Here is a 16999-nt window from a genome sequence, read left to right on the forward strand (position 1 = left end):
AAAGAAAGAAAGAAAGAAATGCAAGTGGTACAGCCACTTCTAAAGATAGTCTGGCAGTTTCTTACCAAACTGAACATAATCTTACCATATGATCTGACAATCACACTCCTGGGTATTTAACCAGCTGATCTGAAAATTATGTCCATCAAAAACTTGCACATAGGGGCGCCTGGGTGGCTCAGTTGGTTAAGCGACTGCCTTCGGCTCAGGTCATGATCCTGGAGTCCCAGGATGGAGTCCCGCATCGGGCTCCCTGCTCGGCAGGGAGTCTGCTTCTCCCTCTGGCCCTCCTCCCTCTCATGCTCTCTGTCTCTCATTCTCTCTCTCTCAAATAAATAAATAAAATCTTTAAAAAACAAAACAAAACAAAAAAACCTTTAAAAAAAAAAACTTGCACATAAATGTTTATAACAACTTTATTCAAAATCACCACATCTAAGGCAACCATAATGTCCCTCAATAGGTGAATCAATAAACTGTGATACATTCTTTACAACAGAATATTACTCAGTGATAAAAAAAAAAAAAGGAATTAGCTCTCAAGCCACACAAAAACATGGATGAATCTTAAATGCAGGGGCGCCTGGGTGGCTCAGTTGGTTAAGCATCTGCCTTCGGCTCAGGTCATGATCCCAGGGTCCTGGGATCGAGCCCCACATCGGGCTCCTTGCTCAGCAAGGAGCCTGCTTCTCCCTCTCCCTCTGCCTGCTGCTCCCCCTATTTGTGCTCTTTTTGTTAAATAAATAAATAAAATCTTAAAAAAAAACAAACTTAAATGCATATTGCTAAGCAAAAGAAACCAGTCTAAAAAGGCTACATACTGTTTGATTGCATTATATGACATTCTGGAAAAGTTATAACTGTGAAGACAGTTTAAAAAATTACCAGAAATTTGGAGAGGGCATCAATTACAGGGAAGTTTTAGTTGAAATTATTCTGTATAATACTGTAATGGTAGATGTAGGACAATATGCATTTATAAAAACCCATAAAACTTTACAGCACAAATGAACCTTAATGTACATAAATTAAAACAAAAACACTTTGGAGGAGGTCAGGGGACCCTAGGGTGAAATGAAGACTGTGACAAAAGAATCTAACTGCATACAAATATATGAAATAACCTCACTGAAGGGACTGGAAAAGAAAGGTCCTGGCCTAAATAACCTTGGAAATGAGTACAGACTATAAGAAAAGGCAAAGGAACATTATACTCAAGTTGGTGAAGTTATTTCCCATGAAGCAGGGATTAACAATTCTGAAACCATTACACATGAATACTGGAATTGAAGAATCAAGTACTAGATATAAGAGGATGAAAGCCAAGTTTGTCACTGCTATAGAAGATTACAGATGAGTAAGGGGGTAGACTAGGATGAGCTATGTGGTGACAGATTAGTGTTGGAGACATCAATATGAATTTATATTTAGTTTAATATAAAGATGGATTCAGAGGGTGCCTGGGTGTCTCAGTTGGTTAAGCATCTGCCTTCGGCTCAAGTCATGATCTCAGGGTCCTGGGATCAAGCCCTGCACTGGGCTCCCTGTTCAGTGGGGAGACTGCTTCTCCCCCTCCCTCTGCTGCTCCCCCTGCTTGTGCGCTCTCTCTCTCTCTCTCTGTGTCAAGTAAATAAATAAAATCTTTAAAACAAGATTGATTCATATAGAAATATTTATAGCTATGTGCATATATGCAGGTTAGTGTATATATATACATATATATTCTTTGCTCTGTCAGCTCAGTGACCTAAAAGAAACAGCAACAAGCACACCCAGTATCCAGATATTAGTTTCTAATACCATCAGAATAAAAGAACCAGGGTTCATTAGAGAAATGGTTGGTTCGAGGGCAGATGAGCTTAGAGCATTTTTAGTGTCAAAAAGTAAGGAAATACCACACACACACACACACACACACACACACACAAAATGATGTGGGGGATTGTCAAAGGGACATAAGAACAAATTGAAAGAGCTCCTGTAGCTAAAGCTGGAACAATTTCAGCAACAAAATAAATAAGCCAAAGTACAAAATAAGCAAAAGTACAAACCAAGCACAAAATATAAGTCCAAGTACAAAATAAATATTAATCCATACGATAATCCATACGATACACAGATATGACTGAATAAATAAATGGGGAGAAAGAGGCAAATTTCTTGTGCAAAAGAATTCCAAATAATTTAGATAGATACTATTCCATCAAGAAGGTGAGCCATAACTCCCATTCCTTAAGTGTGGACTATATACAGTTACTTCTTTCCAGAGAGTACAGTGTGCAATTGGGAGATGGGTTGGAAGTAACTTTGGGGATGGTGATGGGAATAACTTTACAGTGCAAAAATCAAACAAAAACTACCTTAGCCAGGTGATCAAGGTTAACATAAACAGTGATAAGTCTAATGATGATTACATGTACCCATGAAATGATGTAATAAGAATGACATTTTATCCTTTTGAACTTTCTCACCAAAACCTATAACCTATTTAATGATGAAAAAAATCAGATAAACTCCAATTGAGGAACATTTCTACAAAATACTTGCCCAGAGCTCAAACTGTCAAGGTCATCAAAAACAAGTAAATTCTATGAAGATGTTAGAGCCAAGAGAAGCCTAAGGAGACATGACCACTAAATGTAATGTGGCATCCCAGATGGGACCCCAGGGGAATAAAGGACACCAGGCAAAAACTAAAGAATTCTGAATAAACTATGGACTTTAGTTAATGATAATGTCTCAGTGTTGGTTCATTAATTGTAACAAATGTACTATTCTAAATGTATATATAAGATATTGATAATATGGGAACTGAGTGTGGAGGCATACGAGAATTCTCTGTACTCTTCCCAGTTTTTCTGTAAATTTAAAATTGTTCTAAGAGGGGCGCCTGGGTGGCTCAGTCGTTGGGCGTCTGCCTTCGGCTCGGGTCATGGTCCTGGGATCAAGCCCCGCATCGGGCTCCCCGCTCCGCGGGAAGCCTGCTTCTCCCTCTCCCACTCCCCCTGCTTGTGTTCCCTCTCTCGCTGTGTCTCTCTCTGTCAAATAAATTTTTAAAATCTTAAAAAAAATAAAAAAATAAAATTGTTCTAAGAAATAAAGTATATTAAGAAAAAAATTAGGGATTCTTCTTCCACTTTTGAAAGATAGCTTTTCTGGGGCGCCTGGGTGGCTCAGTTGTTAAGCATCTGCCTTCAGCTCAGGTCATGATCCCAGGGTGCTGGGATCAAGTCCCACATCGGGCTCCCTACTTGGCAGGTACTCTGCTTCTCCCTCTCCCTCTGCCTCTCCCCCTGCTGTGCTCTTTCTCTCTCTCTCAAATAAAATCTTAAAAAAAATAAAAAAATAAAAATGAAAGCTTTTCTATATTAACAAGTAGAAAAGTGATTAAAAGAATAAAATATGACACTGGGGGAAAAAGGAAGTACAGGACTGATCCTTAAGAGAAGGAAAACCAATGAGGTAAGCCCTACAGTCATGATGCTTTTTCTTCCTAGAAACAATTTCTAGATTATGGCATAGGGAGGACAAACACAAGAAGAGCCTGGTTGTCTTACTGAGCTCAGAAGACTAATATAGGAGCTTCAGGAGGATGAGTCAGCTGGAATTTATGAGACATAGTACTATGGAAGAGGGAGTTATGAGAAAAAGAGCTCCAGAAATTAGAGGAATTAGGTTTTGTCTGAATATAATCTCAACATATATAGGGTAAAGCTCCATGAAGCCAGGCAAAGAATAAAGGCCAGGGAGCTGGCCAACATTCAAGTTCCTTCCAGCCAGAATTGAATACTTGGAGCACTAAGGAAGCTCCCAGAAGGGTGACATCCCAGTAGACGAGCTATATAACATTTAGAGCAAAGGCAACACTAGATCCACCTTAACAAAATTTAAAAACAAGTCTCAAAGATAAAGCTGATCCACGATAACTAAATTACCTGCTAAAACATACTTCAACACTTTTAGACAACAAAATTCAAACACTCAACAATATAACATCCAGTATGTAATAAAAAATTCTAGGTATTTAAAGAAGTAGCAAATGTTAATTATAAAGGGAGAAAAAGCAGTCAATAGAAGCAGACCCAGAAATGAAAGAGATGATGGAATTAGCAGACAAAGCATTTTTTTTTTTTTAAGAGAAAGAGAGCAAGTAAGTGCACATGAGTGGGGAGGGAGAGAGGGAGAGAGAGGCATGTTGTGTTAGCAGGCATGAAAACAACATTAATCTGGTTGTACATCTCCATCAGAGCTCCTGGGTGATCAGGTGCATTGTCAATGAATAGCAATATTTTAAAAGAAACCTTTTTTTCTGAGCAGTAGGTCTCAATGAGAGTTAGTCTGTCCTTTGTAGCTCTGAAAACAGGCACTGACTTCTCCTCTCTAGCCCAGAAGGTTCTAGATTGCACTGTATCTTTTTTTTTTAGTCTCAAATTTTTATTTAAATTCCAATTAGTTGACATATAGTATAATATTAGTTTCAGGAGTAGAATTTAGGGATTCATCACTTACATATACAACCCAGTGCTCATCACAAGTGCCCTCCTTAATATCCATCATCCATTTAACCCATCCTCCACTGACCTCCCCTCTAGTAATCCTCAGTTTGTTCTCTATAATTAAAAAGAGCCTTTTCCTGGTTTACCTCTCTTTTTTTCCCATGTTCACCAGTTTCACTTCTTAAATTCCACATGAGTCAAATCATATGGTATTTGCCTTTCTCTGACTTATTTCGCTTAGCGCCATACTCCAGCTCCATCCATGTCGTTGCAAATGGCAAGCTTTCATTCTTTTTGATGGCTGAGTAATATTCCATTGTGTATATATACACCACATCTTCTTTATCCATTCATCAGTCAATGGACATTTGGGCTCTTTCCATAATTTGGCTATAGTTGATAATGCTGCCATAAACATTGGGGCACATGTGCCCTTTCGAATCTGTATCTTTGTATCCTTTGGGTAAATACCTAGTAGTGCAATTGCTGGATCATAGAGTAGTGCTATTTTTAATTTTGAGGAACCTCTATACTGTCTTCCAGAGTGGCTGCACCAGTTTGCATTTTAACCAAGAGTGTAAGAGGGTTTCCCTTTCTCTGCATCTGCACCAACATCTGCTGTTTCCTGGACTGTTAATTTTAGCTATTCTGACAGGTATGAAGTGGTATCTCATTGTAGTTTTGATTTGTATTTCCCTGATGATGAGTGATGTTGAGCATCTTTTTATGTGTCTGTTAGCGATCTGTGTCTTTGGAAAAATGCTGATTCATGTCTTCTGCCCATTTCTTAACTGGATTATTTGTGGGTTTTTTTGGAGTTGAATTTGATAAGTTCTTTATAGATTTTGGATATTAACTCTTTATCAGGTATGTCATTTGCAAATATGATTGCATCTTCTTCCAATAGAATAAAATCTGTGAAAATCTGTGGTTTAGTGTAGCCACCTTCATGAATTATCTTAGCTAGATCTTCTGCATAACTTGCTGCAGCTTCTACATCAGCACTTGGTACTTCACCTTGCACTTTTGTTATGAAGGCAATTTCTTTCCTTCAACCTCATGAACCAACCTCTGCTTGCTTCAAAAATTTCTTCTGCAGCTTCCTCACCTCTTTTAGTCTTCACAGAATTAAAGAAAGTTAGGGCCTTGCTCTGAATTAGGCTTTGGCTTAAGGGAATGTGATGGCTGGTTTGAGCTTCCATCCAGACCACTAAAACTTTCTCCATACCAAAAATAAGGCCGTTTTGCTTAACATTTGTTTGTTCACTGAAGTAGTACTTTTAATTTCCTTCAAGAACTTTTCCTTGGCATTCACAACTTGGCTAAGTGTTTGGCACAAGAGGCCTAGCTTTCAGCCTGTCTTGGCTTTCAGCATGCCTTCCTCACCAAGCTTAATTATTTCTAGCTTTTGATTTAAAGTGAGAGATGTGCAACTCTTCCCTTCACTTGAATACTTAGAGTCCATTGTAGGGTTATTAACTGGCCTAATTTCAATACTGTTGTGTCTCAGGGAATAGGGAAGCCTGAGGGGAGGGAGAAAGATGAGGGAATGGCTGACTGGGAAAGAAGTCAGAACAAACATAACACGTATCAATTAAGTTGGCCATGTTATATGGGTGCAGTTCATGGCACCCCAGGACAATTACAATAATAACATCAAAGATCACTGATCACAGGTCACCACAACAAATATAATAAAGAAAAAATTTGAAATATTGCAAAAATCATCAAACTGTGACACAGAGACATGAAGTCAGCAAATGCAGTTGGTAAAGTGGCACTGATAGACTTGTTTGTTGCAGGGTTGCCATGAACCCTCAATTTGTAAAAAACAATAACAACAACAAAAACCATACTATCTACAAAGCACAATAAAGCCAAATGCAATAGAAGGAGGTATGCCTGTATAAATATATAGCACGACATAACTTCCAAGTGTGGCAGCCTCTGATCTTTGACTGCATAACTGACCAGTGGCCCCAGTAGAGCACTCTGCATTCAGTAATACATGGGTCCCAAGGCCACTTTCTCACAGGCTGTTCCCTGCCAGTGACGAGCACATCAGGGACACTAGGCAGGCTTATTTCAGAGAGACAGGGCCTTTTCTGATGGGTGACTTTGGCCTGGGGACTTTCTAACAGTCTGCTGATTTTCCTCAGAACTGCACTGCAGCCTAAGAAGCTACTACTCAAGCTTCCTTCTTTCCCCTTCTCCTTCCATCACGGTCAGATCAATACTGCAGTTTGACAGCTCCTTCAGTCACCTCTGGATTCCTTTCCATGTTCTCTCACATGCGTTTACCCTAACACATTTCTTGCAAGTCTAACCTCCATCTCATGTCTGCTTCTCTGAAGATTTGCACTAACACAGCATGCTATTTCCATTTAAGTAAGATTAAAAGCATCTGAGACTTAAATAATTGCCCTGACTTTAGGACAGAAACTTAGAAAACATTCTTACTTAATAAGGATACAAGCCGGGGGCCTGGGTGGGCTCAGCTGGTTAAGCGACTGCCTTCTGCTCAGGTCATGATCCTGGAGTCCCAGGATCGAGTCCCACATCGGGATCCCTGCTCGGCAGGGAGCCTGCTTCTCCCTCTGACCCTCCCCCCTCTCATGTGCTCTCTGTCTCTCTCATTCTCTCTCAAATAAATAAATAAAATCTTAAAAAAAAAAAAAAGGATACAAGCCTCAGTTTAAAAAAAATAATGCTGTAGGGGGCGCCTGGGTGGCTCAGTCAGTTAAGCATCCGACTCTGGATCTCAGCTCAGGTCTTGATCTCAGGGTCGTGAGTTCAAGCCCCATGTTGGGCTCTACGCTGGGCGTGGAGCCCACATTTAAAAAAAAGTGCTATAAATGGCATGGTATATTAAAAATCTTTGCCAGATTTTTCATTTTTCAATATGCCAAAAACCATTTTCTCCTTTCGATTAAATTTAATCTCAACTGACAAGGCTGCTTCTGGCTCTGTCAAGATGCCCTAATTTCCCCCTTGCTCTTGCTTTAGTACATTGCTTGCTATTCAATACTTCCTGATGTTAGCTGAACTAGATTCACTACTCCAGGCAGAATAATGGCCTGGATTACTCAGAGAAGCTCTAAAGAAGGAACTTTTTACTAGGACTGTTTTGTTTTGTTTTGTTTTTTAAGTACTCTTGCTCCAAGAATACTTTTTAAACTTTTAATTCTATATAACTAAATAAAGGTTAAACCCAGGGTAGTGAATCCAAACTTTTTATAGAGCTGTGACTATACCCATTGCACTTCTTTGCAAACATCTTAGAGAACATAAACTTTAAGAGCTTTTTCTTAAGACATCCATTTTGACATCCATTGATTATAGCTTTCATAAGATTAGCCTTTCCTAAGTTAAAAAATTATTTGCAACGTGTAATGGATGCCCTCTTTAGAACTGACAGTTTTTGGTTAATCAAAAAAATTGAGAGAATTTAAAAAATTATTTGTGTATATCATAATCATTTTATAATAACTTAAAAATAAATATGGAGGGGCACTTGGGTGGCTCAGTCGTTAAGCGTCTGCCTTCGGCTCAGGTCATGGTTCCAGGGTCCTGGAATCGAGCCCCACATCAGGCTCCCTGCTGGGCAGGAAGCCTGCTTCTCCCTCTCCAACTCCCCCTGCTTGTGTTCCCTCTCTCACTATGTGTCTATTGGTCAAATAAATAAATAAAATCTTTTAAAAATATAAATATGGAAAAGGACAGCATAGGAAATATAGTCAGTAATATTGTAATAACTGTGTATGGGGACAGTGGTAACTGTATTTATTGTGGTGAACATTGCATAATGTATAAGTTGTCAAATCACTGTTATGCACTTGAAACTAGTATTATATGTCAACTATACTTCAGTTAAAAAAAAATCATTTTACTGAGCATTAAAACAACTCCAGAAATTCCAAATCAGATAGGTGGAAGTATGCTAAAAAAACTTCCATACTCTTTATGGGGAGAACACTACCAGTATCCACTTGATAATGACCCTAACTTCTTGCAGGGAATAAGCAGTCTCAAAAAAACCTCTCTACCCCTAACACTGAACAATCCTTTCTCTTTTGAAATTCTCCAAACTGTTTGCTTACTCACTTGCAGCCAGCCAATCACTGACAAATGTACCTGAAGACCAGTTAGAACGTTTCTCCCACTTCCAAAAACCATATCTCAATAAAACACCTGCCAATTATTAAAAAAAAAACAAACAACACACATATGCATTCATTCACAATCTTTCACCGTAAGGCCAATCCCTTTTTTAATGTGAGTTCACTGACTAGAGCCTCTTATTTCTCACAAAAGCTATACATATATATACATCTATAATTTCTAATTCAAATTTCTCTAAAATGAAGAATGAAATCTAAAACTTTTGCGAAGCAACTGAAGTATAGAATCATTTTAGATTTTTATAATTTCCCCTCAAACTTTTATATTGTTCATCTATACTAAATTCAATAGCAATTTTTTAAAGTGTGCCTTTTTTATTAGATCTTCACATCACTTTAGTTTCCACTGGAATGATAACTTTTTTTTTAAGTAATTTTTTAAAAGATTTATTTACCTATTTTAGAGAGAGAGAGCACAAGCGGGAGAGGGAGAGAGAATCTCAAGCAGACTCCCTGATGAGTGTGAAGTCTGACTTGGCTTGATCCTGTGACCCTGAGATCACGACCTGAGCCAAAATGAAGAGTCAGACACTTAACTGTGTTACCCAGGCGCCCCACAATAACTCTTTCATACTTCTTGTATCATTGGTTTATTTGATATTTCATTGAGTTATGCTGTGAAAATAAGAAGTTAAATGGCATTAAATAGGTTTGGGAACAACCCAAGTGACCTTTGGAAGACACAAACTCAATGACAGGACCGGAAAAGTGTAAGTACACTAGAGAAGGGCCTCCTAAGCTTTCACAGTTCTGCCTACTGTGCTGTTAGCATGTTCTATAGAGAATATGTGAAGAGCAGTTTTAGTCAAGTTCAGTTAAGGAGCTTCTACTGCAGGTGGTTTGTTTCCTTTCAGGCACCCAGAGCCTTCAGCTTTGGTTCCCCACTGCGACATCTCTCAAAGACCTGTGGCACCAAGGAATTTTATCTCTTTCCCCTCTATTATTACCACATCAAACCTCACAAGTGGACAGGGTTGACCATTTATCACTAACAAACTAATTAATACTAAGATGGTAGTGACTCACTTTATTGCATGGTAATTTGGAATTTTATTATCATTATTTCATTAAGGTTTCCTGGCAATCTTCCTGGCAAATCCCAAGTAAGAGAGCAAACTTTTTCTATAAAGGGATAGATAATATCAGATATAAATATCAGGCTTTACAGGTTACTGTTGCATATGCTTGTCTTTTTGTTGTTCTATATAAAAAGAGGGCAGTGACCAGATTTGAGCCATAGTTTGCGAAACTCCACTATAAAATCAGGTACAGCAGGTAACAATGTGTCTCTCTTCCAGATACCTAATACATATTTATAGCAACTAACATTTATTGAAAGCTTATAGCGTGCCAGCTATTGTGTTTTGTGTGCATTACCTGATTCAATCCTCACAGCCATCCTATGCTATAATTACTATTATTCTTTTCATAGATAAAGAAATTGAGACTTGAAGACATTAAGCAACTTCTCAGCGATTCCATAAATGGTGGAGTCAGAATCTAAACCCAGAAAGACTGACTTCTGAATTACTAAACTATACATTTCTGAAAAAGCTTTCAGCTGAACATATAACTGATTAATACTATGGCACAAACTAGAACATTGACCTCCTGAGTGTCAATTTGCTAAATATTCAGAAAAAAACTACATTTTAAAGGGGAGTTGAACACTTTAACTTAATGAATGAAAGCCTAATGGTATAATATCAGACACTGAAATGAAAGGTATTTTGGAAAGAAAAAAAAAAGAAAGGTATTTTGGAAAGGCTATCAGATTGAGTGTCAAAGCTAAAATCAGGAATCACTGCCATGCTTTTTCAATAAAGCAGCCCCTCAAAAAATCTTAATTATGGAACACAGAAGTACAACAAACAGACTTCTTAAAAATTTAACAGATTCACAATTTCTCTCAGGAAACACTACATAATAAATAATGCCATAAAATGTGAGATCCGCAATAGGCTGCACCAGGTACAAACTTAGGGGTAGGCTGAAGAGGACAGGAGGAAATAAAGGAAAACTGAAATGTACAATATCCAGATGGTATTCATCTGGTGATTGAAAGCAATTCAGGCAGGAAAGTAATGTTACAGAGGTCTACAAAAGAGGGTAATGTATAGTAGTGTCCCAGGAAGCAATACTCAGAAAAGGAGTAACATAACTAACAACAGGATCAATGAACTCTAAGGGGTCCTCCTTTTATTATAACCCCCCCCCCAAATAAAAAGAGCTCTCTTCATTTCTCCTTTGAGTAGAAGTATTGGAGATAGACAAGGACAAAGATGTGGGAAGAGTGAAGAATATGCTTCAGAGGGGAAAAGGCCTATGTAGATGGAGAAGAGTAAAGTAAATGTGACTTTACCTGGAGGCATACTGCTATCCCATCTTTGGATTGGGGGGAAATGCAAGTGATTCAAACCACATTTCTCTGCTTGCCCCACATAAGTGATTACAGATTGTTGCTACCATCTACACAAAAGCTTATCATCAAAGGCCTATTGCCTGGATGATTATAGCAAACACCTATATAGTCCTTTAAAATAATTTAATCCTCATAGTCACCCTGTGAGATGAGTACTTTGAGAATACCCATGTTTGATAAGGATATTAAAGCACAGAATGGTTAAACTGCCCAAATTCACAGAGCTAAAAGATGGTAGGGCTAGAATTCAAACCCAGACAGAAAGGCTCCACACACAGTTCACACACTTTTAACCACTCTGTTATAAAATAACTTCTTTGGTTTAATTGTGCCACCATAAGCAAGTGACTGACATCAGACTGTACTGCAGCATATCAAGGACTCCAGGCATTAAGCTCGGAATCAAGATAAAGACTGACAGAGCAACTAGCAACCGGAGACATAACCTTGGAAGAACCAGGTATCAGGGATGTTTATGAAGAGAGAGCATGAGAGAAAGACGGGACTCAAGAAAAGAAGAAACTACCTCATTACCACAGCAATTTGGACCTATTAAGCTAGCAAACTAAGCTCAAAATAGAGCCCTAATGTGAATGTAATTCTGATCATAAATTCTGGTATTTATGAGTATTCGCATTGATCTTTCAATAGATGAGTCCATATAATTTTAAACAGCCATATCACAAATGGATTTTTAGCCACATCACTAGGATAAATGCTGACACTGATCATTTAGAACAGAAGTAATTCAGAAAGTTCTGATGCTGGGTTCTAAACTACATGACATGAATGTATGTCTTCCGAACTACTGACAAAATATTCCTTAAACTGAATAATAAAATTATTATGTACTAAACAGAGAGTTATTTAAGTTTGGACTAGGAAGATAATCTTGAGATTTAGGTTTTGCCACTGTAACTCATATAAGTGTACTAACAAAGTAGAAAAACTTAAGACAGATCTTCTTAGAATATATGCTCAGGAAATTACCTTTCTAGTTAATATATACTTATTTTTTATTGCTAGGTGAACAAAATAAACCAGACATGTGAGCAAGAACTCTTCTGGAATACAAACCTAATATTCTAGATCCAGCTCCTAAAACATAGTCCACTCTCAGGCAGCACACAGAGAGGCCAAATATAGACACTGTTTGAGGATATATTGCAAATGATCACAAGGTCTTGCTTTCCCTGTATGACAATAACCTTAGGGCTCTATAAGTAAAACTTTGGTACAATGCCCCTGTGGTTTCAAGAACAACCAGAACACAAAATAAAATTAATGTATAAAATAAAATTGCATTGCCCCCCCCCCCCAAAAAGAATCAAAGAAGCAAAGAAACACACATACACACGATTTGGGAAATATATATCCATGATATGGAATATATATTAATAAATCTGTATTACACCCTGTATTTTATTATATGTAATACAGATTTCATAAAAATTAGAAAAATGTGCATATGTACTTATAATTACAAAATACATGTTCCCAAGAGAAAAACTCAGATTCTGAATGGTAAATAGTCTGACTGAAACTAGTAATCCTAGAGTGTAGCAATGTACTGCTGTCAATTAACTGGCAAAGCCAATATGATTTTTGAGAGCACAAACATCACTAGTTTTGGCATGGTAGATTCCTGTAATCTAAACCCACTGCTAATTTCACTAAGATTGTGTATCCTTGAACCCAGAAGACTGGTTCTTGCCATTGCAAATAACCTGGTTCTTCCTCTTCAGGAGCACCAGAATAACTTATCAACATTCTATCTGAAACACAAAGAGAGGGAGGAAAAACACTGGGTTCCTCAGTCTTCTGGTTCCATTTCTTGTCCATTGTGAGGCCCAGCTGTATTTCTTTCCCTTGAGTTCCAAAAGAAAATCTGTATTTATTAAGATTTTTTCTTCTTTGAAGCACATTTTAGTTACTTGCAAAAAAGAACAGGCTTTAATTTGAAATCTAAAAGCCTAGAATGTCTAAGCAACCCAATTCTAAAGCATAATAATGGTTTTTAAAAAGTACATTGAAATATTAAGCCTTCTAATCAATGCTATTCATAAGAATATCTATTCTGAATCAAAGACTTTGAGCCAAAATGCAACTAGAGAAAATACATGTCATTCATGTAGAAATAATCATTTTCAATACTATAATGCCCGTGAAATTAAAAACTGCATTTAATTATATTTTCTGTGATAGTGGCTTTCAAACCTATTTTAGCAACAGAATATTTTCTTCTAATGAAATCTTAGGTTCACACCCAATACAAAGCAGAGATCTGCTCTGGTTGAAACATGTGCACATGTCTGGAAGGGGACATGTGAGCCTGGCTGAACCTGCAGGCAGAAAACCCTGCCTGATGTCCAACCCCTTCCCCTGTCACGGGTCCCCTGAGGCATCACCATGAAACCCCTGTGACTTTTGTGAATCAGAGCTTGAAAACCACTGTGCTAGGAAGAGACAGCCACGCTTTTAAACTTTACTTGCACAACCAAGACACCAAATCAGTCAAGTGCCTATTTACCTGTGAGCTTTAAAACTTTTTCCATCAACATAAATATCAATATCTGGGCAATAATGTTTCACGTAAAGTTTCAATAAATCTTCTCCTAATTCAGATGCAGGATCCAAGTCACAATTATCTTTAAAAGAGAAAAACAAAACTAAAAAATAGTTTCTTTATTATAAATATCCAAAAATTTTGTGTTTTAATATTACTAAAGGTTTTTCCACAGTTATCTTGATTAGCTACTAAGAGAGAGCAATAGTAACTACAATATTTAACTAGTAAATTCAAAATAAAACAATTTTAAAATCATCTCTATCTTGCTTTGAAAAATAAATTTCAAGTTAATTTAAATATAAATATACCTTTGAATACAGATTTATAGTTAAATATAGGTAATATTATCACAAAATTATACACCAAAATTGAAGCCACTGAATGAATATCCGACATAGGAACTCAGAAAATTTTCCAATTTTGATACCCTTTTTCATTACCTTCCTATTCCTGTTCATGAGTTTTTGGTGAAAATGAAAATGACATTTGAGCCAATATATATTCAACTAAAATCAATGGGATTTATGGTGCACTTACTAGGAGTTTAGTACTATATACAGTATAGAAAAATAAAGAAAATAAATATTTTTAAAAGATTCTCTACTTCAAAAGTTTCATCATTCAGAAAGTGAGAAGTGAAATATAAAACATGTTTATATTTTAAAAATTACTACACTGTGTATCATAGCTTTGTCAGTCCAGAAACTTTAGTCAATACATCTGGTGAGAATCCGTCACTGGGGACAGATTCCCACCAACCAAATTTACAAATTTATAAATTTATATATTTATAAACCACAATGTCATCATTGGCTCTGATATCAAGAGAGATCCAGAATCCAACCACGACTCAGTATCTCCATGGCTACCACTCCAGTCTAAGCCACTATCATCTTGCACCTAGATCTCTGCAATAACTTCCCAACACATCTACCACTCTTGAGCCCAACAGAGGCATGTTTTAAAAATGTAATCCAAATCATGAGCCGTCTCAGTTCAAAACCATATGGCTCTCTCCATTTTTTTAAATAGTAAAAGCCAGTCTTACAATGATTTACCAGGCCCCACGACATCCAGCTCCTCACTATGCAGGTGGTTGGGGACTAGCCTGAGCTCTCAGAGCCTGGAGGGCCACAGCTGTCCAGGGCAGGATGACAGGGGGAAGACTGAGCATATGACTATTACCTTGCATAACAGGATAAACCTTAGTGTCAGAATTGAATTGCTGGATACTCAATTGATATTGGAGAATTAGTTGGTGTAGGGGGAAAAAACACACACATATTTTGGTGTCAGAAGTGGTCAAAGAAAAAAACCCACAGTCAGAGAAATCCCAAACTCAATGCTCCTCAAGCTCAAGTCTTCATTCCACTTTACCCTAATCTTGTTCTGCTTATACTCCAGAAGCCTGCCAAATAGTACCACCCAAACTCTCCAAAATGGCTTATAAGGAAGGTGACCACATGTCTTGGTTTGCCTGGGACAGTCCCAGTTAATGCCTGTTGCCCCAGAATAATTATTGACCACAATAATAATTCTGCACTTTTTACTCTTTCAAAAGTATCCCAATTTGGACAATAAGAAATAAGGTCATCCTTTATATAAGGCTTTCAATAATCTGGCTTCTGCTTATATCTCCAGACTCATCTCTCACTGTAACCATTCTTATCCCCTACTCCACCCTAGTCCCACAATAAACTATTTCCAGTCTTTAAAATTTGCTATGTGCCTGAGCTCTCTCTGCCTCTAAGCATGTTGTTTCCTTTGCCTGGAATACTTCTCCCCTAAATTCTTTTTGCCTGGTTAACTCCTGCTTTTTCCCCTGAGATTCAACTCAGACATCACTCCCTTCATGTAGCTTTCTCTGGATGCTAAGTCCAGGTAAAATGTGCCTTATCTGTGTCCTCATCACACTCTGTGCATAATCCATCTGACTATATCTCCTCCTAGACTGCACAACAGGAACTCTATCTGTTTTGTTCACTCTTAAACATTCAAAACCTAATGCAAAATCAATATTCCATTTAAAAATGTGATAATTAGGGGGCGCCTGGCTGGCTCAGTCAGCAGAGCATGTGATTCTTGATCTCAGGGTTGTGAGTTCAAGCCCCATGCTGAGTGTAGAGATTACTTAAAAATAAAATCTTTAAAAAATATGTGATAATTAGAATGGCATTCCAGGAAGAAACAGCAAGTGCAAGAATACAGTTCTTTGGGGGAAACACCAAGTAATTCAGTAAGACTAGAGCTCAAAGGGTGGGAGGGCGTTGTGAAGAGAAGAAGCAGCAGAGTTCTAGGCAAGAGCCAGTTCACAAATTTCCTTATGTCACTGGAAGGAACCTGGGATTTATATTAAGGCTATGGGAAACAACTGAATTTTAATAAGGGGATTGCCATGATCAGACCTGCAGTTAACAAATATTGTTCTACACAGTATAAATGGAGGGTGGCACAATGAGAGGCCTGGCAACTAGCTGGGGTACAGATGCTCAAGAAAAATTGCAAAGACTTGAAATTAAGAAATGGTAGGAGGATAAAGAAGAGAAGTATTTAAAATATTTAAGAGAGGGGCACCTGGCTGGCTCAGTTGGAGAAGCATGAGACTCTTGATTTTAGGGTTATGAGTCCAAGCCCAATGTTGGGTGTAGAGATTACTTAAATAAGGCGCTAACTTCCTGTTGTGTGTAGGACCTGATGGATGTAAACGCCATTCACTTTGTATCCCTTGTGCCTGGAGTACAGAATCATTCCATATGTGTTTGCCCTCTAGGGGGTTATGTATCATTGGGGAGCACAGGGTCATAGAACACAGCAAGTTTCAAGGAAGGTGACATTGACAGTAGGAAAGCTTGCAAAGAAGTTAGTAAGAATCGGACAACAAGTATCTGATAAACTGGTAAACATGGGGGTTTCCATGGAGGAATGGAGAAAGTAGTTCAAAGACAGGGGGTTGAGGGGTAAATGAGCTCTTTTCACTTACATTCGCAATGTGTTTGGCCACTTTAATGGGCTACTGTGGGACTGTGGCAGAACTCTAGATGAGAGACAGGAAAAATGGGTACTAAATATCAGCTTGGCCAGCTGCTATATCTGTGTGGCCTTGAGAAAGTCCCTTATACTTATATGAGTTCTCATCTGTAAAAATCAGCCTACAGCCACTTACTTCTTAGAGTTATCTGAGACCAAATGAGATAAACTATACGAATGGATCAACCTCAAAGCTTAGAAGAGACATCCATTCATTCATTCACCATAGTTAGATACTGTTAACGTACATACAAGGATTCTAAGTGGGCTTAAGTCAGTTTGGTTATTATTATTGTTGTACTAA

The 16999-nt window shown here is 37.9% G+C and overlaps 1 protein-coding gene across 2 annotated transcripts in view; it reads right to left on the reverse strand.

Moving 5' to 3' along the window:
- Positions 1-16999, reverse strand: part of BTBD8 (BTB domain containing 8) — a 107831-nt gene that overhangs the window by 64016 nt on the left and 26816 nt on the right. The window contains exon 4 of one of the 2 annotated variants that reach the window (XM_035018041.1): positions 13630-13747. The exons of the other annotated variant lie outside the window; for it this stretch is intronic. Coding sequence (XP_034873932.1) covers positions 13630-13747 — 118 coding nt within the window. The remainder of the gene's footprint in view (positions 1-13629; positions 13748-16999) is intronic. 2 annotated transcript variants of the gene reach the window in all.

This window comes from Mirounga leonina, unplaced genomic scaffold (assembly GCF_011800145.1).
Source record: "Mirounga leonina isolate KUSES-001 unplaced genomic scaffold, KU_Mleo_1.0 Mir_173, whole genome shotgun sequence".
NCBI classification, from domain to species: domain Eukaryota; kingdom Metazoa; phylum Chordata; class Mammalia; order Carnivora; family Phocidae; genus Mirounga; species Mirounga leonina.